Source organism: Hippopotamus amphibius, chromosome 8, assembly GCF_030028045.1.
Source record: "Hippopotamus amphibius kiboko isolate mHipAmp2 chromosome 8, mHipAmp2.hap2, whole genome shotgun sequence".
Classification (NCBI taxonomy): domain Eukaryota; kingdom Metazoa; phylum Chordata; class Mammalia; order Artiodactyla; family Hippopotamidae; genus Hippopotamus; species Hippopotamus amphibius.
The window spans coordinates 68,447,430-68,474,198 of NC_080193.1; the positions used below are offsets into that span (position 1 = coordinate 68,447,430).

A 26,769-nucleotide genomic window follows, 5' to 3' on the forward strand; every position below is an offset into this window, starting at 1 on the left:
GATTTGCTCATTTTCAAAAAGAGAAAAAAAAAAAAAAGGATTGGGGGATGGGAGAATACCCTGCTTTTTATTCCCTACCATCCTTCAGAAAAAAATTAATTATAAAAGTGATTGAATTCACAGTGGTTTTGAACAGAAAATTCTGACCCAATAATTCCTTTAAAAATTTAATTTAGTTGGGGGAAAACTTAACAGAACTTTGTACTGGAAGGGATGTTATATAGCACCCATTTGGACCTCTTAGTCTTTCACAGAATATATCATATGTTGGGTCTAACATCCAAAGTTTAAATATATATATATTTATTATATATATAAATAAAATAACCAAAGGAAACTATATATATATATATATATATATATATATATATAGTTCAAATGAGTGAAATCCTAAAATTCCAAATTCCACAGAGGATTCCTAATTACAGTGAGTCCAACCAGGGTTAGGATGGAGTAAATGGAATTGCCAACTTCTAGTTCTTCCCAGCTGCCAGCTAGAAATGGATAACTAATTCTATGCTGACAATCTGACCACTGCTACGTACATCACTTTGAATCTGCATCGCGTTCCTGGAGTGCTCCACATTCAAGGCATCAGGCAGCAGGGTATAGTGGTGGAAGGGTTGTCTGTAGTTGGTGTTGGTGACAACCTCCTGGGATTTCTTGGCTGCTGTCACACTCAACATATCCAAGGGGGTGTGATACCTGGTCTTGCTGGCTTCATAGCCCTTTTTGTACTCACGATCTGACTGTATTTTGGCTACATTCATGTAGTGAACCAGTTTAGGATCATCTTGAAGACTGAGAAATCCAACTTGTTTGCCTCTGGCTTTCTCGTAGGCCTCCTTGTATTTAAACTATATGAAAAGGAAGGGCAGACGGAAGTTTGATAGGGTAGATTGTAGGAAAAGTATTAAATTGAATTTATATCACAAATTTAGCAATAGCCAAATTCAGCCTGAATTTAGGTAACATCTAACTTTTTTTTTTTTTTTACTATTTTTAAATAAACAACTAGCAAAATGGATCCACTTCCAATGGATGGTCTTGAGATCTGCTCTGGGGATAATTAAGAATGGAATAAATTGTAGTTTATATCTAGATTATTTGTAAGTGGATTCTTTGAATATGCTCAAAGGTTCCTGAAAAGTTTATTAAGGATTTGGTGTACATAGTTTTTATTACCTGTTTCTATGATTAATTTGCATTACCTTAAAAAGTATTTGCATAATCCTGAGTAAATTTAGCAAAGATATTATAAAAATTAGTATATTCAACTCCAAATGAATGAGTTTCTACTCCATCAAGGTATTATATCAATTCATATAGAAAATGTAACTTAATTTGTAAAAAGTAATTAATTAAGTAAATAAGTAAGCAGGTCAGTAACTGAAATACTATCATTTAATCTATAATTCTTCCCGGTTTTCCGTATTTCATCATATTTTTTTCTTTATGGAAATTATATTATCAAAAAATTGTACTCTTTTAAGATACTGGGAGACGTTTTTGATTTAGTGATATTTTAGTATACCAAGGTTTTTTTTCTTAACAAAATCCAAATAAGAAGCAGTTTTTGAGTTCATAATAATAATACTAATGAGAATTCCAAGTATTTCACAGTTAAAAAAATTATCTTCTTTGTAACAACTATGTTCAGTTTTTAACTATTTTTAAGTGAAGCAAGATAAAATAAAATCATTGGTACATAAGAGATTAGGAAATATTTTTATATTACAATTTTTTATTTGCTTCCTAATATAGCTCATATAACCTCTTACACCATGTAAAGATTTTTTAAAATATAAAGAGAGTTTCCTACTTTCAAACTGGACTTACATCACTAGCAATATTCCTTGAACTTTTTGCAGCAACAATTGGAATGGCATCTGTTCTCAAATCATACCCCTTAGCAAGGGTTTTCTTCCAATCTGCTTTATAATGAGCCTTGAAAAAAGGAGAGATTATTTTATTATCTGACATAATTAAATACAGGATGCCAAAATCTTTCTTATAAAACATCACAGTATATTCCTTTCTATTAAAAGAATCCAGAATTAGGACTCTTGGTTCAGCTTTTAGGAATCTATTAGATTCTTAAAAAAAAAATCAGTAAACTATATACACAGTATGATCTCAACTGCTGTAGAAAATGTATATGTTTGCATAAAAAAGCAATGGAAGGTTAAGGCTCTGAATGTGGGATAACAAAAGATTTTAATTTTTTCATAATTTTCTATATTTCCAATTTTTCTACCGTAAGCATGTAATTGCTTTTATTTTCTTGTATTTTTTGTAATGAAGCATTTTAAACTTACAGAAAGATGTAGATACTAAAATTAAAAATTCAAACGTAGTACTATCCAGTTTTAATTAATCTTAATGTTAAAATATTACTGATAAAAGCAGGAAAAGCTTTAAATAAGCCAAAAGCATGGAAATAGGTACTTAAAAAAATGTTTCTTTGGAGATAAAAGAGAGTCTAAAATGTTAGGAAGAATGACTAAGTCATCTTTTAAGAAATGAATAATTTTATCTAGGCTTGATTATATCTTTAAATTAGAATTTATATATTTGCTTTAAAAGCAAAAGGAAATAATTCATAATAGTAAATTTAAACACTGCCACCAATTATGTATCTAGACTACCCAAGAGAGATGCTAGTCACATACAAAAATGTTTTTAAAGAAAATTACAGTAAACTTGTTTAGAAGTTTAACAAATAACCGAAACAAAAGTTATAGAAATAGCAATACTTATCCTTACTACAGACTATGCACGCCTGTATTTTCCAATCTTGTCTGTCCCATTTTTTCACTTTTAAAAAAAATGGAACACAATCTACTAGATTGATTTTATAACCCACTAATGAGGTGTAGCCCACAGTTGGGAAGAGTCTGCATTACGTGAAATGTATGGTAGCCTCTAGTCTCATATTCTATGATAAGGATCCAATCTGAAGACTATTGGTTCACAAATTGGTCCCTGTACATGGAGGGCAAGGAGAGACTGAAGAAACAGGCTGACCTCTCCAGCTTGGTAGGTGACAGATTTAATAAACACGGGAACTTACATTTGAGGGTTGTCTTGGGCAGTCACAAGACAAGTAGATCTTTGCACCCACCCGCCAGAACCTTACAAGTTTATTTAGGCCTCAACTGGATTCAGTCCAAGTAGATTCAAAAACATATGGGTCTCTCAAGCCTGCATCCTTGAAAATGGCTCCCACTGTGGGAACAGTGGGCAGAATGTGCATTCCAAGGACAGCGGAGGGGGTAAGGAGCCTCCAGTTGCCCAGGTCTAGCTTAAGGGTCACCCGGCAGTCATGACCTCTCAATGACCTGCTCCAACAAAGAATCAAAGTGTCTGCACTCAGTTTGCTCCCCCTCAAATTCCCAGTGCTAGGGCTACACAGAACTGGAAAGAAGAGGCCCATGTAAGCAATATTAGACTGGCACCAGGCCAAATACTCACATCACTCATGTTGAAGGCATTGACCTTGGCTTGAATAAACTGTGGCACATCAGGGTCCATAGTGTACTTGTGCTTCAGTTTCTCTCCCTCTACCTTGTAGTTCAACTAAAAACAAAGGAGGCAGTGTGCAAACCATATTAGCTAACATAATGTAAGTTTCATCTAGCACACATTCCTTTAAAAATGAAGACTATTGTTTGTGTTTTTCCATTTACAAGGCAATTAGCTACACTATCACACAGAGGGAGGGTTGGCAGACATATTCATTCGCTTATTCCACCAATATTTATTGGACAGCAGTGTGGGCCAATAGGCAGTGTGGTAGGTTCTGTGTTTAAAGTAGTTAAAAAAAAAGAAAAAAAGAAAAAAGGCAGACCTGTCCTCTTGGCGCTTATAGTCCAGTAGAGGAAACAGAGAATAACATGTAAACTGTAAGACAGAGCTAGAATTTGTCATATGTTGCAAATAAAATAACTTTAGGAAAGAAATGAAGGTCAGCAAAGGCTCTCTAAAAAGGTAACACTTATGCCCAAACTTGAAGAAAGGGGAAGGGTCTGGGCAGAAGAAGTGCACTCAAGGTCCTGGGTCTGGAAGGGGCACAGCCAGCTTGAGGGACTGAAGGTCACCAGACTGAAATATGCTGAGGGGGTCCCGGAAGGATTAGACAGGAGGGGGGCAGGGCCACAGAGCTGAGGGCCTTTTCAACCAAGTTAAGAGTTTAGATTTTACTTTGAGTTCAAGAAGTTACTAAGGGGTTTTAAGCATAAGAAGGACACGAATTGATTTATGTTTTAAGACAGTCTTTTTGGCTTTTGTGTGTGACCCCAGGCAGGGAGTCCAGATAACGGATTATTATAGCTGTCCACATGAGAGATATGGAGGCCAGAACTAGGGTTGGTGGCAGCTGAAAGACAGTGAAGTGCTCCACCAGGATGGCTGAGAGATTCGGGAGGCTAACTGAGCAGACGCATTGGATGTGGGGGTTCACACAGGGAGGTGTCAGTGGTGACTGCCAGGTTTCGGGCTTGAGTAACGAGGTAGACGTTGATAGCATTTATTGGGATGAGGAAGACAATATAATGAGTGTAGGGTTTTCCTAGCTAACTGGAAAAACAGTGAGAAGTGACACCTCGGTCAATACAAAAGAAATCAGAAGAATCTACACCATTTAGTACCACTAAAATAGAATTAATCTTGAAACATCTGTGGTAATGTGAAACTGGTCTGAGAAATCAAATCCACAGATAACCCTCCAGTCTGAGCCAAAGAATGCATTCTCCACCTTCGAATATCTGGGGCTAAAAACACAAAAAGTCCTCTCTTTTTGGTTTTTATTTATCATTCTCTTTCTGGGGAAGGTAACTTAACAGAACTCTGAAATTATCAAATGAGGTGAAGCACTGAGCATTGTAATTAGCCTCTGACAAAGAAAAAGGGTCCAGACAGACCTGGACTCAGAAAGGCAACTCTGGATGACTCTGAAAGCAAACTGCTTAACTCCTCCCCAGAGGCCTCTCTCTCTCAGAATATTGGGCTATTTATTTTGCAAGGGGATTAGGACATTAGCCTTTTCCTCACCTGGCTAGGTAGAACTCTTGCAACTCAGAGCAATAAATATCTTGGTTTGCAATTCAGACAAGGTCACAGATGATAACAGATATAATTTTATTTCATGTATATATAAGGTAGGGGTCTGCTTAGAAATAACACAGACTCTCTACATTTGGAAAATAAAGCCAACTTGGAACATCTTCCTTCTCTCCTCCCTGTTCTTCTTAAGTCCCAAGTTGCTTCAAAAGTAAAACCTTTTGAATATATCTCTGAAAGCAGCTGATTTTCTAACATGGATGCATCCTCATGAATTGAATTAAGAAGAACAGTAGAGTAACTAGTCACGGGGTTACTCATGGACAAAACCGTTTGAAGGAAAACCACTTACATCACTTAGCTGCTTTGTGTTGTGCTGAGCCAAAACCATGCCCATGGAATCAGGCACACTTGTGAACTTGATGGTATCTGGGTGCTGTCGGTACTTTCTCTCATTTAGTGCATTGCCTGCTTTCTTGGCCTTCTCAACCTCCAGGGAACCGAGAGGGAACCATCCAATGCCCTTGAAGAAGTTGTTGTACTCGTCTTTATATACATTCTGGAAAAGAGTAATCTCAGATGAGGAGATATCCTAGAGCACACTCAAGGGATGTTTCTGAAATCTGCAGTTCTATCCAGGGGAATGAGGAGCAAGCTGTCAGCATGCTTGTGTCTATACTGGAGCTTTTGGCTATGTCTGCCACAGACTTTCTTACCAGAATGTGGTCATAAGAAAAAACCATTCTGTTGTTAGAGTGCATTATACATTCCAGGAGAGAATCTAGGCCACATATTTCCACAGACTGCTGAAGAAAATGTGTCTCTTCTGACAATAAATTGGGCTTTCCTTTTGATTTCACTGAAAACTGCACAACTTTTGGATGTCACACACACTGTTCACATAGGCTCCTCTACATCATTTGGAGAGAGACATTTTCATTGAACAATAATAAATGAACACCATTTCTTCCCTTCACCAAGGACAATTCGTACAAAAACTTGGCTCCTGAAGCAGGAAATGCCCTGAATATTAAACACCCTCCCCATGCAGCTCTCCGTGAGTCATGCCGCAATTACAAAGCCTTCCTGGTTCATTTTAGATGACTTGTTATATAGATTTACATGCATGAGAGTGTAACCTTGAGTTAAAAAATAGAAAAAAATACAAAAACTTTCCCAAATTCAGAAAGAATAGAGACTGCTCCTATTTTGCATTATACACATCAAAGTTGAAGCAGGCCCACCAGGGGCAACCATCTCCTCTTGTTGAGAAGCAAGGTGGCTTACGTACTTAGTAGAATATGGCTTTATCTTTGATCCGTAAGTTAATAAAGACAGTATCAATGATTGCGATAGGAGCACAGAAAGCTAGCAAAACACAGTTTGTCTACCACGCCTTTGTTACTCTTTCAATGATGACTGTATTATGTTAAAGTACATTTTTCAAATATCTTATTGTATTGCAAAGTCTACTAAAATAGGAAGAAATGATCACCTGTTCAGTACCAACATCTCTGGATCTGTTATGTTATACATACTCACATCACTCTGCATTTGATTCACATTCCTGGTGTGCTGAAGACTCAGGGCATCAGGTAGATATGTGTAATGATGTATCGGCTGCTTGTAGTTGACGTTGGTGGCAACATCCTGGGCCATCTTTGCAGCTGTAATGCTAACCATGTCCCCAGGGGTATGGTAGCTGGTTTTGGTGTTTTCATAGTTCTTCTTGTATTCACGATCGGACTGTAACTTTGCCACATTCATATAGTGGACCAGCTTGGGATCATCCTGGAGGCTTCTAAAACCGACATGCTTTCCCTTTGCCTTCTCGTAAGCTTCCTTGTATTTATACTGTGGAGGCAGAATTTGGTTAGCAAAGTTCCAGCATGGGGAACATTAGGTGTAGCAATCATATTCACACACAAAGGCATTCAGAGTATCGTGACTTTCTGAAAGACTGTACAAGAAATGCAATCCACACCCCACAGCCCCCAACCCCAGGAAATTTAGAGTGAAAGCATTTATTTCCAACTGCGGGGTTATATATGGATGTCATGATAAATTCAGGACCAGTTTCTTTTCTTTGCTATGAATCCTAGAGATGGTTTGCGTGTAGAACTTAATATAAAATCAACGGAGTTTTCACATTCAATATAAGCACAACACCTTCTAAAATATAAGACCAACATCTCCTGGTTTCCCAGGGATGTGAATTTTCCTAGTCCAACATGTTAGTTCACATCATAGAATACTAGAAATATATCTGTTTTCTATTCTGATTGGCTCAGTGATATGTACACAACAGGTGCAGAAGAAACTCTAAAGAACTCTACACGTAAGATGTTTATGCTCAGATCTCTTTGGGGTGGGGGATGGAAAATATTACTGTTTGTTGTCTCAGGTTGACCTAATATGGTTAAAACAAAAACACTCTTCTTTTTAAGTAACATCAATTTAGATGCTGCAGAGGCAGATTACTGGGCTTTCACCCAACCCCATTTCTCAGCAACTACACTCCAAGCTCACTGCTAAAAGAGCTGCAGATGAATTAGGGAACCATATACAGTAATAAGGGCAGGAACCACGGAGAGCTTTCCCCATCAATAAAAGGCTGACTGCAAAAGCTCTGCTGTCCAAGGTTTCTCACTGCTGAAATTAGCAATGAGGTGTAGATTGAGCTATACGGTAGGTAACAGATCAAAACCTCAGTTTTTATGTAAGAGAATTCAAACCCACCCAAACTATGAAGGCACTCTGCTCCTGCCATTTAAGCACCAATTTATAAGCAAGAGTATTACAGGCAAAAGAACGATCAAGTAATTTCTACGCATGTTAGAAAAAGTTCTGTGTAAGGGCTAAAAATAAAAATGATAATGTCATACTTTAGACTTTCTCCTTAAACTAGAAATGTATTTCACAGTGATGTGCAAACCTTTGAGGAACACATTTTCGGTACCAGCCCTACAATAAAAGCTATAGAATTCTTACACCCTATCTTCCACATGGTCTGTACTCGTGGTTTCTTTCTTCTCTTGTCTCAAACTAAGACTGCAGCCTTTGGAATAGGGTGTGACAGTGAAATCTATGGGGCATGCATAGGTTTGGAAAATTTTGTTTTTCAATGATGGGAAGAAGTGCATGCTTTTTCTAACAGACGAAATGGGCATCAATTCTATTACAGATGAAATAAAATTATATTCTAGAAAAGTGGGCTTTTCCCCATTTGGTTTATAAAATCTGTATGTTTTATTTAACATCTTTTCAGTCTTCTTAATACAATTATAATGCAGGCAGTTATCTGAATTTAATGTGTTAGTGTCATTCAGGGTGTTCTCCCTGAAAATAAATGTGGGCCGTCAGGGAAATGTATCAGGGAAGGTAATTTGGGCTATGAATCAGGGGAGAAAGCGGCTGTCAGATTTATGACAGATCTACCAAGTAGGGTCAACTGAAAAGAATCACAAAACGTTGAAAAAGTGACAGGTTTTCAAAACAATATTTTGTGGAGAATTGGGATGTCATTAATTCAATATATTGTTTTCAATGTGGTATCATTTTAACAAGCACCCATCTGATTACTTTGTAAGAAGGCAATCACCCAGATTTCACCTAAAATTTTTACTCACGTCACTGGCAATGTTTCTCGAAGCTTTGGCTGCAGTGATGGGTATAGCGTCACCTAGCACATTGTTGCCCTTGGCTATTAAGTCATGCCAGTCCCGTTTATAACAGACCTGGGATGGAAAAGGAAAAAGGAAGTCAGCATGCTGTGGAGTAATCAGCTACAGTGATTCCTCAACAGCTGGGACTGTTTTGGTCTTTTTCAGATGGAAGACAGAAGAATCTCCTATAGCATGCACTATTTTAAGAAGTCACACTGGGACTCGAGGATGGATGATGCCTTAGAGGACTGGGATGGAGAGGGTTGGGGGGAGTCGAGGGAGGGAGGGAATATGGGGATATATGTACAAAAACAGATCATTGAACTTGGTGTACCCCCCCAAAAATAATAAATAAATAAATGGCCAAAAAAAATTGAGGAAACAGAATAAGTACAATGATGACTGTTTCACTTATAGAAAGGAAACTAACAAGGTGATTGCTGATGTTTCTAATTTTGAAAATAGAATAAAAGAAATGAGAATATTATGCCAAGTAGTTTGTCTGTATCAAATAAACATTAAAAAAAAAAAAAAAAAGGAAGTCACACTGGGACTTCCCTGGTGGTGCAGTGGTTAAGAATCTGCCTGCCAATGCAGGGGACATGGGTTTGATTCCTGGTCTGGGAAGATCCCACATGTCATGGAGCAATTAAGTCCGTGTGCCACAACTACTGAGCCTGAGCTCTAGAGCCCATGAGCCACAACTGCTGAGCCTGCATGCTGCAACTACTGAAGCCCACACAGCTAGAGCCCGTGCTCCACAACAGAAGAAATCACTGCACTGAGAAGCCCGTGCACAGCAACAAAGAGCAGCCCCTGCTCGCCAGAACTAGAGAAAGCCCACGTGCAGCAACGAAGACCCAACACAGCCAAAAATGAATAAATAATAAATAAACATTTAAAAAGTCACACTAATGGTAAATCAACTATATTTCAAATAAAAAAAAAGTCACATTAGCAAAATGTCCTACTTTGTATAGCATAAAATTATTAGACTTTGTGCTACTTATTCATCCAAGTCCGGATTGGGCACATATTGAAGCGGGATATTGAGAAACTGGAGTGGATCCAGAGGAGAGGTTCTGGAAACCACAGTGTGTGAGGACCAACTGGAGAAGATGAAGTAGTTTCGTCTTATGAGACGAAGGTCCAGGGAAGACCTGGTGGTTAGCTTTAGAAATTTTAGGGTTGTTGTTAAAAAGGGGGGGGGGGATTTCATTTATTCTTATTTTTCTTAAGGATAAAAACTTCCTGCATGTGCAAAACAAGGAAAACTAGAGGAATAGGTGTTGAGCTCTACACAGAGAAGAATGCTATACCCTTTAGAGTTGTCCTATACTTGAAAAAGCTGACTCAACGGGTACAGTACAGAACCATCATCATGGGATATGCTTTGACGGGGTCTATGGAGAAAACTGACTGAAATTGTCAAGGCCCCGCCATACTCTAAAATTCTATTGTTTTATCATCAGGTCTGGATTTCACACCCCATCAAAAACCCTACTTACATCACTTATATTGTAAGCATTGCACTTTGCCTGGAGAAATTGAGGAAGATCAGGACCCATCGTATATTTATGTTTCACATCTTCTCCTTTAGCTTTGTATAAGACCTGCAACACACAGTCACAAAAATAAAATGCATTATCGTTCAAAAAGGAAAATGTATCATTTACACGTTTAAAGGAGTTATTCCTAATATAATCCTCCACTATTTCTATTGTTTAAAATTATCAAAGGCATCTTCCTATTTTAAGAAACTCAAGAATCTCATTACCTTAAGGAAGACCCAACAATTCTGTATTACAATAGAGAGGAAAAAATCCTAAAAAAATAGAAATCTTTGCTTGCCAGAGATGAATAAAAAATGAGTTCAAATGTGAAACCCTAACATGGATAACAGAATTCAGCAAAGCCAGAAAAGGTCATTTTTTGCTAGTGGAGTTAATAGTTCCTAAAGTCATGTGGTTTTTTTGTTTGTTTGGAGGTTGTTTTTTTTGTTTTTTGTTTTTAATTCTTAGAAAAAGGTAGTTAGAATGAGTCTTTCAATTCCACTAAAAACTTTCCAATTATAATTGTATCAGTAAAAGCACATAATTTCCTCATAATATAAAGGTGCTTATATGTAAATCCAGCCTACAAAAAAGGCTTACCACTTCATATTTACCCTATTTTGTCATTTGAAAGATGTCTGAAAGACATCAAAGTGCAGGTGGTAGAAATCATACTGTATCCTCCTCTTGGTAATGAAAAAGAAAGAAATTGTTTAATTTCTAAAACTAAAACAGAATCGGAATCCTAAATAGATTTTTAATCTCTAGGTTGTCATTTATCACATATACCTCTGTTTCCCAGGCACGCCTGTGTGGATATCATCTGAAAACTGGTGTGTATGTTTCACAAGTAAAATCTGAAACAGCTGATGTCTAAATGAATCCCCAAATACTAAATGATTTCTTCTAGGAATTCAAGAGCTATCTTCACTTCCTCACTGCCTTTAGAAACCACATCTACGCATTCAGAGAATCTCGTTAATTTTACCTCCTAAACATCTCCTTTCCCACTGCTATCACCTGATTTAAGTCCAAATAAGGCTTCTGTTGAATTTCTGAAGCAGCCTTCAAATTCATCTCCTTGCCTCCCACCTCTCCCCTCTCCAATATATTCTCTGAAATTTTTGCCAATAATCTTTTAAAACACACCTGATAATGCAACCCCATGGATTAAAATTTTTCAGTACTTCCTGTTACCTACCCCATAATGTCCAGAGTATAAATTAGCATGCAAGACCCTCAATAATAAGGTCTTGAAGAATTATAATCCTGAATCTTTCATCCTTCACTGTCCTTCCATTCATTACTTCCTGACTGTCATTATGTTTTTCCTTTTGCCAGTAATGCAGCCTTCCCTTATTTTCCAGGGAAGCTCTGGCAGACAGTGACCCTCTGCTCTTCTACATACTTAGCACATGCCTCTCCTGTAGCATTCGTCTCTCCATCTGACGATGTTGTTTCTATCCATGCCTTTGTCTTATACTCTTGTCCTGTACCCCATTCATCCTCGTCTGTTCCATCTTGATAACATCAGCACATAATACATGCCTGGCACATGGAAGGTGTTCAAAAACATTCATTCAATGAATTAATGAATGAACGCTTTCGATGCCCCTTTAGTCTTTCATACACCAAATTTTCCTTTAGATCTGTCTTTAGTCAGAGCATACACATTGCTTATGGACAGGCAGGCAAACAATATACTAATCTCCACCAAGACATAAGTAAAGTCTCTATAATAATTGTGTATAATGAATTTTGAGGCGCAAAATCATCTACTCATGTGTATTATTTCCCTGTATTAATATTTTATATATGAAAAACAAATACGAAAACCTTAATACAGAATTGAATATGATATATTTGCCACAATAAAGTGTCTGGGATTTAAGCTTAAGTTTTGTTTATGTGTGTGTAGTTCTAGGGTAGAATTTTTTGCACTTTGTCAAATAATTTATCCAATAACACAGTATTTCTAGGCAGTTAAAAAGGATGACATTTTTCAAAGGAAGGTAAAAAGCAAGATAGAAAAAAAAATGAAAATGTTAGTGCCCAAACTAAAAATAATTGTAATTATTATTTTTAAATGAAATAATTTTAAAAGAAAAAGATACTGGATTCAAAGAATTAAAATGATAAGCTGATTTTTTGAGTTCTCCCTCCAGCTTCTTGCACCCTCTGTTTTGTTGTACTCACATCACTGACTTGCTGTGTGTTCTGTTTTGCCTGGACCATTACTGGGGAGTCCACGATGCTGGTAAATTTGATGGTGTCTGGATGTTGCCTGTACTTCTTTTCATTCAGGGCATCACCTGCCTTTCTAACTTTTTCTACCTCCAGACTGCCAATAGGTATCCAGCCTATGCCTTTCATCCAGGTGTTGTAGTCTTCCTTGTAGGCGTTCTACAGCAAAGAGAGCAGAGAGGAGTGAGTGCCCCCGGCAGTGGGCTCTCACCATAGAGGGGGACTGTCTTATGGAGTAAATGTCACCTACATCGCTCTGTATGTGCATCATGTTCTTAGACAACTCCAGGTCCATGGCGTCCGGCAGGTAGGTATAGTGATGAAGCAAATGCTTATAGTTGACATTGCTGGCAACATCCTGAGCTTTCTTAGCCGCCACAACATTGAACATATCATGGGGTGTGTTGTATCTGGTCTTTGTCTTCTCATAGTCTTTTTTATACTCCCGGTCCGACTGTATCTTGGCCACGTTCATATAATGAATCAGTTTAGGATCATCTTGGAGACTTTGGAAGCCAACCATTTTCCCTTTGGCTTTTTCGTAATCTTTTTTGTACTGAACCTGTTGGAAACAAAGGTGGGCACATTTTTTAATGCAGTTATAAAGATTTTACTGCACAATGAGACCATGATTTGAGCAACTGAGCTTCCCAGAAATTATTTCAATAACCAAGCAATTTCATATTCACTTGTATATATTTGAAATGTAGCCTGGTAAAAATAAAATGTTATTTAGAGCCCATTTGGTTGTCTATTGTAGATTCTGCCACCCAAGAGAGGTTGGGGTGGGGACGTTGCTATAATTAATTTCAGTGACAAAGTAAGTTCTTTTCCACTTAGATGGTGATAGAGACAAATGAAAAGATAAACACTTCACAATCTCTACCAATTATACTGTTCTTCTAAAGCCAAATAGCTGGCTATTTTATTAGAATTATAGTAGTAGTAGCAGTAGTAGTGGAATTTCAGTAACAACAGTACAATTTTAATGAGTCTTTGGCTATTCAAAGGGAGACCCAGAACTGGTACTGTGTAACACTAATTGGCTCTGAATAATAAAGTGGGGAAAATTGAGCTTCCTTGAGGCGACTTGGGAAGAATCCCAGGAAAATGAGAAGCAGAGACGTGAGGGAAGGTTGTGTATATGTTGGGGTGGGGTGGCTGGAGGAGAGCACCCACAGAGAAAGGAGATCAGTGTGAAATTCTGGAGCAGGGCTTTTAGGACACAGAAATTCATTATTCAATCTTAATGTATTTATATTGCTACATCAACTTCATGTCACACAATCAGTAAAGTTGTACTTGGGATCTGGAGGGAAACCAAAAAGAAGGGGCTGAGTTCCATCTCTGGATCATGCAGAGCAGGAAGAGAATAAATCCAGGAGAGGAGAGCCCAGGTGAGCCAGAGCAAAACCCTCATGTGCAAACCAGAAGCCAGAGGTGATCAGAAAAGCAAAAACCTCAGAGAATGCAGCAATCACGGGGAGGGCATCCCAGTTCCTGCAGGACAGCAGGAGGGGGCTCGAGTCCATCTTATTTAAATCTCAAAGAGCAAAGTGACTTCAGTTCACATCTGAGCTGAAGTAGGACAGTAAAAGAAACAAAAGTCTTAACTTTAACGGAGCCGAATGACTGACTATTAGGGGCTCTGACACTTGAAGCCCATTCAACAGTCTGTAGAAGCAGTGAAGTAAAAACAGAGGTAAGGGGAAGAGAGAATTCATAGAAATTAAGCAAGCTTTGAGATAAAAGTTTACCATCAGGAGGTTATTAGGATGTAAATAGCAACTAATTTATTTTTGTAAGAGAAATAATGTAAATTTGTGCAGAGATATAGATGAGAATTTTAAATTAGGGGGCTTGATTAGAACAGATTGGTTAAAGTTATACAAATCCTTACACCCAAGAAAATTCAGATTTGTTTAGGGAACTTTCCTCTCTAAATAGTTCCAGCCTGGGTTGCTTCCAGTAGGGACAGCAGACACGATGACGTGGATAACAAGCCCACCCCCCCACATTTTCTGGTTACACACAGGTGACCACCAGCTAGACTTACGTCACTCGCTGCCTGCCTGGCAGCTTTGGCAACTTGGATGGGAATTGCATCGGTTCTCAGGTCATATCCCTTCTTGCTCAAATCTTTCAAGTCTGCTTTGTATACATTCTGAAAGAAAAGTGTCATTTGAAGATTACGCTGACCACATGTAGAAAAGGCTTAACCCTTAGTGAGCAGCTGACCCCATGTGCACACCTCGCTGATGTTGTAGGCATTGACTTTAGCCTGAATGAACTGGGGCAGGTCCGCCGGCAGATTGTACTTGTGAATAATTTCCTCCCCTTTGGCTTTGTAGGCGATCTGGAAGAGAAAAGAATGCATAAAGAAACAAAGCAGGGGAAAATGTTTAACGGCACAGGAGAATAATTTCGGAGCAGATCACATTACACAGAGGGTTTGGGGTTTTTTTTTTTTTTTTAATGAAAGACACTCTCTGTGCCTTCCCCATGTTCCCCTGAAAATTATCTGTAGGCATTTAAGGTCTCCTATGCAATTGCACAGGGTCTAGTCTTAGTGCTGGTTTAGCCTTGGCAAAAGTCTCTTGGTATGTGCTAAGAACCCCCAGACTAAGGTAGGGGGACCTACCTAAGAGGCCAGGCGAGTAATCCAAAGACAAAGGTAACTTGCAGACACTTTCCTGACGTAGGAGAAGTTAAAACGGTGGGATTTACCAACTAGTTATATTATACTTAGTGGGCGACTAAAGGGACTTAGGGGTAGTTTTTCCTAAGCATGATTTTTATCTTAACTCTGACTCATAATATAACTCCTTCATGTGATGTAGTGTCTATATTCACTTTCCTGATTTTTCCCAGAAATAGGCTTATGTTTCTGGTTATCAAGAGAAGCCCCTCTTACTTCACCTTGGAAAGCAAAGTTCAATTGCTGAAAAAACAGCACAATATACATAACCCTCTAAAGTAGGGGTCCACAACCCCCAGGCCATGAACCGGTACAGGCCTGTTAGGTGCTGGGCCGCACAGCAGGAGATGAGCGGCAGGCGAGAGAGCAAGTGAAGCTTCATCTGCTGCTCCCCATTGCTCTCCATCACTAGCATTACTGCCTGAACCATCCCCTGCCTCAACCGCTGTGGAAAAGTTGTCTTCTATGAAACTAGTCCCTGGTGCCAAAAAGTTTAGGGACCGCTGCTCTAAAGGTATGAATTAGGTGTGCTTTTTTAATGACAAGCTGGGAAATTATACAGTTGCTCATATAATTGAGTCTCTTTACATTGCATAATAAGTACAGGTGATCATTACATTTGGAATACAAATGTATTTGTACTAGTTAACATTTAAATACAGAGAGAATTAACACTTACATCACTCCTCTGGGCCTGGTTAATCTTAGACTGTACTATAATCGGAGCATCTTCAATTGAAGTAAACTTGAGAGTATCTGGATGTTGGCGATATTTTTTCTGTTTCACAGATTAAAAAGAGAAAAATAATATTACTTTCACCGAAGGCTAATATACAAAAATCCTATAAATTTTATTTTGGAGGGACAAGATTTTTTCCTGATTTTAAAATGTAAAAATACTAGATTCTTTGTTGGCTTGGGGGAAAAAAATGAGTACAATACAAAAGCCAGCATTTAAAGAAATTATTTTACTCTGCAAGCCAGAAGGGAGTGGCATGATATATTTGAAGTGATGAAAGGGAAGAACCTACAACCAAGAATACTCTACCCAGGAAGGATCTCATTCAGATTCGACAGAGAAATCAAAAGCTTTAGAGACAAACAACAGCTAAGAGAATTCAGCACCACCAAACCAGCCCTACAACAAATGCTAAAGGAACTTCTCTAAGTGGGAAACATAAGAGAAGAAAAGGACCTACAAAAACAAAAATAAAGAAATTGTTTAAATTTTGGATTGTTTGGGGCAGTATCAATACAACTCCCAGGAACCAGACTTTACTCTCTTAATTTCTTGCTTATGATGTGAAAGAAGGCACTGACAGCTCAGCAGAATCCTGAAACATCACAAAGTTTTCTAAAGGATTAACAGAAAACCATGTAAGGACATTTGGAGTATCTTTGCATGACACGAAACAAGCTCCCAGGAACGTCATTTTCCCTGTCAGTCCATCAGCAACTGAAGTTCTCCAACTGAGAGAGGAGGAATTGAGGAGCGAAGGCAAAAAACAGTGATGGATTATTAAGAACACAAGGAGGACTTTTGCTCTGCAAGCCTTAATATGGTTATTACGTAAGTTATCACTGAAGTGCTGAGGAGACACAGGACAGGGGTCATGGGGAAGATGTCTCACCTGGGAGCTGGCAACACCTAGCTACCCTTTTTCCCATATTCTTCTCCTAGTTCTCTTCATTTTGCATATTATACATCCCACTTTTGTGTAGATAGTAGCATCCCTCTTTCAACTCCAGACTTCTGAAAACCACCAACCTAGAACTTTTTCTGAAAGATCTCTTGAGTAAGATAAAATGGTTTTCACCAAAAACAAACAAAAGTACAAAACAACAAGAACAACAAAAACTTGGGTGTGGAAGACAACCCTCACTTAGCATGTCTGACCCTTCTATATGTGGTCAGATGGATTCACCTGAGAGCAGTGGGAACGTTCCTGCATGATGGATTCACCTGAGAGCAGTGGGAATGTTCAGCTGTTGTCAGAGAAGGGACTGCTTTAAAAGCCCCACGATCACCACTGTTACTTCTTAGACTGCATAACAACATATATACTACTTAAAGTCATCAAGAATATAGCATAGGGTATAATAATACTTCAAAGAAGATTTCTGTAATAGTCATTACATGCATAATTCACAAATCACCAAATTGCGGGAAAAAATCCACATGCCCACCAACTGGACAACTGAAGCATGATATTTAGCCATACAAAGGAATACTACGCGCTAAAAGGAACATATTACAGACACACGTGGAAACATGGGTGAACCTCAAAAAACTTCATGCTAACTGAAAGAATCCTGAAACAAAAGAAATTTCTAGAAAAGGCAAAATTACAGAGACACATTGGTGGTTGCCTGAGGTTGAAAATGGAAGTGGGAATTTTTGAGGAAATTTTTTGGGGTGCTAGCAGCATCTTAAAATTCAACGGCGGGTCTGAAATCACTGAGCCTCTGAATCTACACCAGCAGCCAACTCCCTCCTGACTATTTTGAAGGCAAAGTATTTGAGTAGCCTCCATAACTTCAAGTGTTCTCTTTTTCTTGATGCTAAAACCATTCCTAACTAGTAGGGGCAATCTCGTGAAACCCAAGGCCAAAGTTGAAGCAACCTTGACCTAATCTCTTGATAGCAACTGCATCCAATGCCCTCACCGAACTTCCAGTCCAGCCTCCCTTGACCATGCTGATTTCACTCCTGTGTTGTGTATTTCCTAATATACTACTCATTTTCTATCTTGCTTATGAAAAATGAAGATGCATTTACCATTTAAAAAATTCAACTGTGGGGATGACTATACAACTCTATGGATTTATTAAAACTTGTCAAGGTTTACACTTAAAATACGTGAATTTTGTGGTATGCAAACGATACCTCAATAAAGCTGTTAAAAATATTTCTGTCATGAATGGTTAACGTAAATGACTTTGGGGATACGAAGAGGTATGATTATCTACTGAGATAATTCATGCATATGATAAGTTGGGTTTTTTTCCCCTCAAAAACAATACTAGAAAATGAAGTGGTAAAGGAGGCACTTCCCATGGTTTGAGAATTTTTAACATGACACATTTACAAATCTGTCTCTGTGACACACAGAGGTGTGATGGCTTTACCTCATTCAGAATGTCTGTAGCTCGCTTTGCCTTTTCCATTTCTAAGGACCCAAAAGGTACCCAGCCGCAACCTTTCATCCAGCTGTTGTAGTCAGCTTTGTATTCGACCTAAAACACCAAGAGAAAGGTTACATTTCTTTACTCAGTGTCATCCTTCTTCATAAAATCATTAACATTTTCCCCCAAAAGAATGCTTTTAAGATTTCTGACCAGTTTCCTTACTCTATACACTGAGGTTATTTTAAACATTTCCTTGGGAAGAGAGTTTAGCAGCCCTTTGGTTTTCACTGTTCTTTCTAGTTGGCATATGTCCTACTTCATCCTTATTTCCAAAGTATGGGGAATTATAATTCCAATTTGCTAAATTTAAAGCTGTATTTCCAAGAATAAATGAAATTGTTATATTTAGGTCATCAAATGTGAGATGTTTGCTCACTAGAACTCTAAATATTATGTTTCTATGGTCAAATGAGAACTGAAGGCCATAATGAAGGTGGATAATTTTGCTCATTTTCTGATAAGACTTGATAGTAGTTATTTGTACTAAGTGTTTACACACATTACCCTTCATGTGTAATGGTAAGCTTAGGAGTGTTTCTACATTGGCTAACAACACTCTTTAAAATAGTTGCATTCCATAATTTGCAGATGGAGAGAAGTTATCATTTGGAATTGGACCTATCTGGGAGACAGTTACTTGATGCTATTAAAATAATGACCTACTCTTGTTGTCTGGCTATAGGTGATACCTAAAACATATATTCTAGATTGTTGTTCTTCAGTACGGGCCTTTTAACTGAAATGAAAAATCAAGAAACCATTGGTTCCTGCCTTTGAGAAACCTATGATCTCTTTGGGAGGAAGGAACATAACAAAATGAAACAAACAAACAAGATAATAAGGCACAAAATAGAATTTTAGTGATGAGGATGTAAAATTGTGCAGCTGCTATGAAAAACAGCATAGCAGTTCCTCAAAAAGTTAAAAATAGCACTACCAAATCACCCAGAAATTCTACTTCTGGGTATATACTCAAAAGAATTGAAAGCAGAGTCCTGAAGATATTCATACATCCAAGTTCACTGCAGCATTATTCACAATAGCCAAAAGATGGAAGCAACCCAAATGTTCACTGACAGATGAATGGATAAACCAAACATATATACATACAGTGGAATAAAATTCAGCCTCAAAAAGGAAGGAAATTCTGATACATACTATAACATGGATGAAACTTGAGGATGTTATGCTAAGTGAAATAACCCAGTCACAAAAAGATAAGCACTGCATAATTCCACTGATATGTCTTTAGAGTAGTCCAACTCAGAGAGACAGAAAGTAGAAGGGTAGTTGAAAGGGACTGAGGGGAAGAGGAAATGAGGGGTTGTTTAATGTGCAGAGAGTTTCATTTTTGCAAGATGAAAACATTCTGGAGACTGGTTGCATAGCAATGTGGATGTAATTAACTGCTGCTGAGCTGTACAATTAAAAATGGTAAAGATGGCAAATATTATGTTATGTGTATTTTATCATCTAAAAAAATAGAATTGTTAGGATAAAGTGTTCAATTGTATAGCTCAAATTAATTTGTCTAAAGAAGTTTTGATTTGCAGGAAAAAAAACCCCAGCTATTATAAAAAGTAATGCTATAAATAATCTATTTTATTTTCAGACAAGATAGAAATTATACAAAAAAGTACTGATACTAATGAATGTGATAGTTATGCTACTAGTGGTGATGATGAGAGTGAATGTTTACTGAGAATTCACCAGGGCCTGGCACCATGCTAAGAGTATTTTGAATGCATTTAAATAATCAAAATGATTCTTTTGTATTATTCCCATTTTACAGGGACGACTCTAAATTCAGCAAGGTTGATCACTCTCTCAAAAGGAAACAGTGATGGGGTGCCTACCAGACCCAGGCCTAACTCTGAAGGGCACGCTCTCATAGAATCCAAAGGATCATTTTCCCATTACATATTTTTTACATTCAGAAGGCAATGCAGATACCTCTGAGATTTGCCGAAAACATCACGCAACTTAGAAATCCTTTTCAGTTTCTACCTTGAAAAGAGGGAATAGAGAAAATCCAGCTACTTACATCGCTCTGCAGTGCATAAGCCTTCTTGGCGAGGTCCACATTAATGCTGTCAGGCGGGTAGCTGTAATTGTGTAAGAGGTGCTTATAGTCCACATCACTGGCAATTGCCTGAGATTTCTTGGCTTGAGCAACCTGGAGCATGTCAAGAGGAGCTGTGTAGATAGTTTTTGACTTTTCATAGTCTTTACGATATTCACGCTGTAAATAGGAAATTACCACTTATTAGCACGGGTTTCCAGAAAAGCACAGAGATCTCTCATAAACCACCACTACAAATTAGAGAAACACACCCAAACATTGTTAGTTATTTTTTCCTAAAATTTGACCATATGTTTCACATCACTGAAACCGCCCCTCCCAAATCACACACGAACAGATCTTCTCAAGTTTTTATTTAGATCAGAGAGGCACTGTCAGACATTAGGAATGGGTCACAACTTCTGCTTCAGCCAGCTATTATTTTATTTTAAAACAGGGGTTTTCAAGGACCACTAACAGGCATTATTTCTACCAAGGTAATCTAACCTTTGAAGAATTTTCCACTAAAGAAGAATTTTTTAAATTGTCAAAAATCATATGACAATCATTTCCTACTTCTGATTTTATAAAATGACTACTTCATAAATAGAGCTGTACACTTGACTTCTTGACTTTCCTAAAGTCATCTTTAAATGAATAGTTACTGATTTTTCAACCTGACTATTATCCCTTGGACAACAGATAAGCCCCACTGAGAATCCCAGAGGTTTTTTCATACTAAGTTTAGTTTTGGTAGCAATTTAAAAGAAGCTTCAGATTTCAGCAGTTATAAGACCTCAAAAGAGAAAAATTTATGAAATTGAGCCATTGAAGTAAACTTGGCCCTTATGTACAGTGTTCTCGTAAACCAAATGTCCTGACTGGGCCTCAGAAAGTACTTTCATTGGCTGGTTTTCTTGAATGGTTGGGCAGGGTGCTAATTAGGTCAAAGTCCCAGCTTCATCACGTCTGCTTACCAATTACCTTAAAAGAGAGAAAAATTCTGACCCAGTGCCTTTAGGAAAATTCATATCTCCCTATAATCACATAAGCTCTAAAGACAGTGATCCAAGCTAGCAAGTATAGATATGCATTATAAATCTCCTGTAGAAATTCCCTTTGCAAATAATCCAATCTTTTAACTTTCTTAGGGAATGCAGTCTTCCTTCTAAAATATTGTGGGTAGTCGGTTTCATAGAATAAATTTATCTCTTAATTATAAAATCTAGGCCCTGGTTTATGAAAATAAAATGTGGAAACTTTCTGATGATATGCAAGAACATTGAAAAAATAAAGACAGTTTGTCTTTTTTAGATGTAAACGGATAAAGCAATGTTGCAATAGCAGCTGGCGTGTGGAAATGTTTTTGACTAAATTGTTTTGACTCTTTTGTTCAAGTTCAGATAAGCTTACACATCCCTGCACATATAAAAGGCTGTCAAAGATCCAAATAGCTTTATTTATTTTTATTTTTATGTATTTATTTATTTGGCCCCACCGTGCAGCTTGTGGGATCCTAGTTCCCCAACCAGGGATTGAACCTGTGCCCCCTGCAGTGGAAGCATGGAGTCCTAACCACTGGACTGCCAGGGAATTCCCTACTTATTTATTTTTATATTGAAGTATAGTTGATTTACAATATTACTTTCAGGTAGACAGCATAGTAATTCAGTATTTTTTTACAGATTACACTCCATTAAAAGTTATTACAAAATAATGGCTATAATTCCCTGTGTTGTACAATATACCCTAATTGCTTATCTATTTTATACATAATAGTTTGTGTCTCTTAATCCCATACCTCTATCTTTCCTCTTTCTCCTTCCTTCTACCCACTGGTAACTGTCGATACAAGTTTGTTTTCTATATCTGTGCCTGTCTCTGTTTTGTTATATGCATTCCTTTTCTTTTTTAGATTCCACATACAAGTGATATCATACAGTATTTGTCTTTCTCTGACTTATTTTACAAGCACAATAGTCTCTAGGTACATCCACATTGCTACAAATGGCAGAATCTCACTCTTGTTTATGGCTGAGTGATACTCAATTGTATATATGTACCATATCTTCTTTATTCATTCATCTGTTGATGGATGCTTGGGTTGCTTCCATATCTTGGCTATTGTAAATGTTGCTGCTATGAATATTGGGGTGCATATATCTCTTTGAACTAGAGTTTTTGTCTTTTCCAGATATATGCCCAGGAGTGGGACTGCTGGATCATATGGTAGCTCTATTTTTTAGTTTTTTAAGGAACCTCCAAACTATCTTCTATAGTGGCTGCACCGATTTAAATCCCCACCAACAGTGTAGGGGGGGTTCCCTTTTCTCTACATCCTTGCCAATATCTGTTATTTGTAGACTTTTTGATGATAGCCATTCTGACACGTGTGAGGTGATATCTCATTGTTGTTTTGATTTTTATTTCTCTAATAATTAGCAACACTGAACACCTTTTCATGTGCCTGTTAGCCATCTGTATGCCTTCTTTAGAAAAATGTCTATTCAAGTCTTCTGCCCATTTTTCTTTGTTTGTCTTCTTGATACCGAGCTGCATGAGCCATTTATATATTCTGGATGTTAACCCCTTGTCGGTCATGTCATTTGCAAATATTTTCTGTATAGGTTGTCTCTTCATTTTGTTGACAGTTTCCTTTACAATGCAAAAGCTTTGAAGTTTAATTAGGTCTCATTTGTTTTTGGTTTTATTTCTTTTGCCTTATGAGACAGATCCAAAAAAATTGCTACAATTTACATCAAAGAGTGTTCTGCCTAGGTTCTCTTCTAGAAGTTTTATGATTTCAGGTCTTTAAGCAATTTTGAGTTTATTTTTGTGTATAGAGTGAGGGAATGTTCTAATCTCATTCTTTTACACGTAGCTGTCCAGTTTTCCCAGTGCCACTTATTGAAGATACTGTCTTTTCTCCATTGTATATTTTTGCCTCCTTTGTCATAGACTCATTGACCATAGGAGCGTGAGTTTATTTCTGGGCTCTCTATTCTGTTTCATTGATCTGCGTGTCTGATTTTGTACAGGATCATGCTGTTTTGATTATTATAGCTTTGTAATGTAGTCTGAAGACCGGGAGCATAAAATCTCCAGTTTTGTTCTGTCTTCTCAAGATTGGTTTGGCTATTCAGGATCTACTGTGTTTCCACAGAAGTCTTAGAATTACTTGTTCTAGTTCTGTGAAAAATGTTTGGGTATTTTGATAGGGATTGCATAACACCTATAGATTTCTTTGGGTTGTATGGGAACTTTAATAATATTAATTCTTCTAATCCATGAAAATAGGATGTCTTTCTATTCTTTTGTATCACCTTCAATTCTCTTCATCAATGTCATAGTTTTCACAGTATAGATATTTCACCTCCTTCATTAAATTTTTCCTAGCTTTTATACCTTTTTGATGCAATTTTAAATAGGGAGCTTTTTGTGTTTTTTTTTTTACTTTCTGATAGCTCATTATCAGTGTATAGAAAAGCAAAAGATTTCTTTATATTATTCTTGTATCCTGAAATTTTACTAAATTCATTTATTAGTTCTAATTATTTTTGGGTGCAGAATTTAGGGCTTTCTATATAAAGTATCATGTCATCTACAAATAGTGACAGTTGTACTTCTTCCCTTCCAATTTGGATGCTATTTCTTTTCTTTCTTTCTTTTTTTTTTTTTTTCCTGATTGCTACGGCTAGGACTCCAAATACTATGTTAAATAGAAGTGGCAAGAGTAGGCATCCTTGTCTTGTTCCTGAATTTAGAGGGAAGGTTTTCAGCTTTTCATCATTGAGTATGATGTTAGCTGTGGGTTCTTCATAAATGGCTTTTATTTGTTGAGATATATTCGCTCTACACCCACTTTGATGACGGTTTTTATCATGAATGGATATGGAATTTTGTCAAATGCTTTTTCGACATCTACTGAGACGATCATGTAATTTTTATCCTTCCTTTTGTTAATGTGGTGAATCACACTGATTGATTTGCAAATATCAAACCATCCTGCCTCCTTAGAATAAATCCATCTCGATCATGGTGTATGATCCTTTTTATATGCTGTTGGATTCAGTTTGCTAATATATTGTTGAGAAGTTTTGCATATATACTCAAAGATATTGGCCTGTAGTTTTTTTCTAGTATCTTTTTCTGGTTTTGATATCAGGGTAAAGGTGGCCTCATAGAATGAATTTCGGAGCGTTCCATCTTTTTCAATTTTTTGGAGTAGTTTGAGAAGGACAGGTATTACTTCTTCTTTATATGTTTGGTTGAATTCACCTGTGAAGCCGTTTGGTTCTCGACTTTCGTTTGCTGGGAGTTTTTTTTTTTTAATGCAAATTCAATTTCACTACTAGTGACTGGTCTGTTCAAATTGTCTGTTTATTCTTGATTCAGTTTTGGCAGGTGGTATATTTCCAGAAATTTGTCCATTTCTTCTAGGTTGTCCAATTTGTTGGCATATAACTGTTTATAGTATTATGATTATCATATCTCTGTGGCATTGGTTGTTATTTCTCCTCTTTCATTTCTTATTTTATTTGGGTCCTCTCTTTTCTTCTTGGTGAGCTTGGCTAGAAGTTTATCAATTTTTTTCTCTTTTCAAAAAAACAGCTCTTGGTTTTATTGATCTTTTCTATTGTTTTTTTTTTTAATTTCCATTTTATTTATTTCCTCTTATCTTTATTATTTTCTTCCTTCTGCTGACTTTGGGTTTTGTTTGTTCTTCTATTTCCACTTCCTTTAGGTGGTAGATTGGATTATTTATTTGAGATTTGTCTTGTTTCTTCAGGAGGGCCTGTATCACTATAAACTTCCCTCTTAAAACTTCTTTTGCTATATTCCATAGATTTTTGGAGTGTTATATTTCCATTTTCATTTGTCTTGAGGTATTTTCTGATTTCCTCTTTCACTGACTCTTTTGTTTTTTAGTAGCATGTTGTTTAGTCCCCAAATGGCTTTAAAAGACTCTTTTTAACAGCTATGTGTTCTATATCTGCAGCTTAGCATTTAGCCTGAATATTATCTGAGAATGACTCATCATTGACTATCTCTTTTGGTTGCCAACATCAATCAATTAACAAGTATTTACTGAACACTTGTTATGTACTTAGTGTTCTAATGGGTTCTGTGGTAGGGTAAAAACCAGAGATAAACGTACGTGTGCTGTCAACAGGGAGCTATAACTTTCTTGAGCTGAGACAAGATAAGGAACTGGTGAAGAGGATAGTATTATGTATGTGAACACTGTACACCGACTGCATATAATCACACTGTATCTAATTCAGTGTGAATTTACTAGAGAGAATAACTGAATAGACGTTTAAAGGGTTATGTGGCTATATAGTGAATGGGAAATGATTCAAAGAAGCTTTGTATAGATCACAATAGGAACACATGGTTAAAATGAAAGTAAATGATACAAACACCCTTCTCTTTCATCATGAAAAACTAACATTTGCAAGCTATGCTGAACATTCTTACCACTCTTAAGGGATTCTCCAAGCATTTTTAAACACACTGTACATTGTAATTTGCAACAGTGTATGTATGCCTCTCTGTGGTAAGAATTTTAACTGGAAGATGATAGATATCCGAAAGGCAATCCTTACGGAATCCACGAATTCCCCAGGAAAGTCAGGCAAAAGTTGTGAAAAAAAAAACTCCATTTTTCTAAAGAGATGGTCCACATCTTTTATCAGATTCTCAAAGGGGCCTATAATTAATGGAATATTTTTCTTAGACCTAGGCCAATACTAATTACTAAAGTCAGTAAAAAGCAATGTTAGCTATACTAAGGCTTTTTATCTCTGACTCATGATTTTCTTCCAAAATAAAGTTACTTTTTAAACCATAATTTTAAAAGTTACTTTTCAATTAGGAAATATGAAAACATCTTAATGTTTTCCAAAAGGTGTTGAGAATTATAGTCAATATTCTACTGAATATGAGCACATAGGTTTTTCAAAGTGAAATGGAGATCAAGTACAAATCATTAATTTCTTTCCTCAAACATGAGAGGTGCAAGAACCTGGGGAATCATTCTACTTCCGAAGTTCTCTTCAGCAGTTCATTGTTGTGAACCTGAGAGAGCCCATGGATATGGAATCTTTTTACATCACCATCCTTGGGCATGTTGACTGGGACACAATCTCGAAAACAAGACAGATTCACAAAAGCACTCACATCACTCTGGTTTTTGGCCGTCTTCAACGAGTGCAGCATCTTGGGATCGTCGTTAATGCTGAGGGCTCCAATCATCTTCCCTTTGCTTTTCTCATAGTCTTTCTTGTACATCAC

General features: G+C 37.2%; 1 protein-coding gene across 10 annotated transcripts in view; it reads right to left on the reverse strand.

The window, feature by feature from the left end:
* Positions 1-26,769, reverse strand: part of NEB (nebulin) — a 234,760-nt gene that overhangs the window by 141,010 nt on the left and 66,981 nt on the right. For all 10 annotated transcript variants that reach the window (XM_057744557.1, XM_057744559.1, XM_057744556.1 and 7 more), the window contains exons 48-62: positions 26,656-26,769; positions 20,455-20,652; positions 18,351-18,458; positions 15,901-15,999; positions 14,775-14,879; positions 14,580-14,687; positions 12,774-13,085; positions 12,476-12,682; positions 10,235-10,339; positions 8,691-8,798; positions 6,604-6,915; positions 5,414-5,620; positions 3,475-3,579; positions 1,840-1,947; positions 546-857 (exon numbers count right to left, since the gene is read on the reverse strand). In XM_057744557.1, coding sequence (XP_057600540.1) covers positions 546-857; positions 1,840-1,947; positions 3,475-3,579; positions 5,414-5,620; positions 6,604-6,915; positions 8,691-8,798; positions 10,235-10,339; positions 12,476-12,682; positions 12,774-13,085; positions 14,580-14,687; positions 14,775-14,879; positions 15,901-15,999; positions 18,351-18,458; positions 20,455-20,652; positions 26,656-26,769 — 2,508 coding nt within the window. The remainder of the gene's footprint in view (positions 1-545; positions 858-1,839; positions 1,948-3,474; positions 3,580-5,413; positions 5,621-6,603; positions 6,916-8,690; positions 8,799-10,234; positions 10,340-12,475; positions 12,683-12,773; positions 13,086-14,579; positions 14,688-14,774; positions 14,880-15,900; positions 16,000-18,350; positions 18,459-20,454; positions 20,653-26,655) is intronic.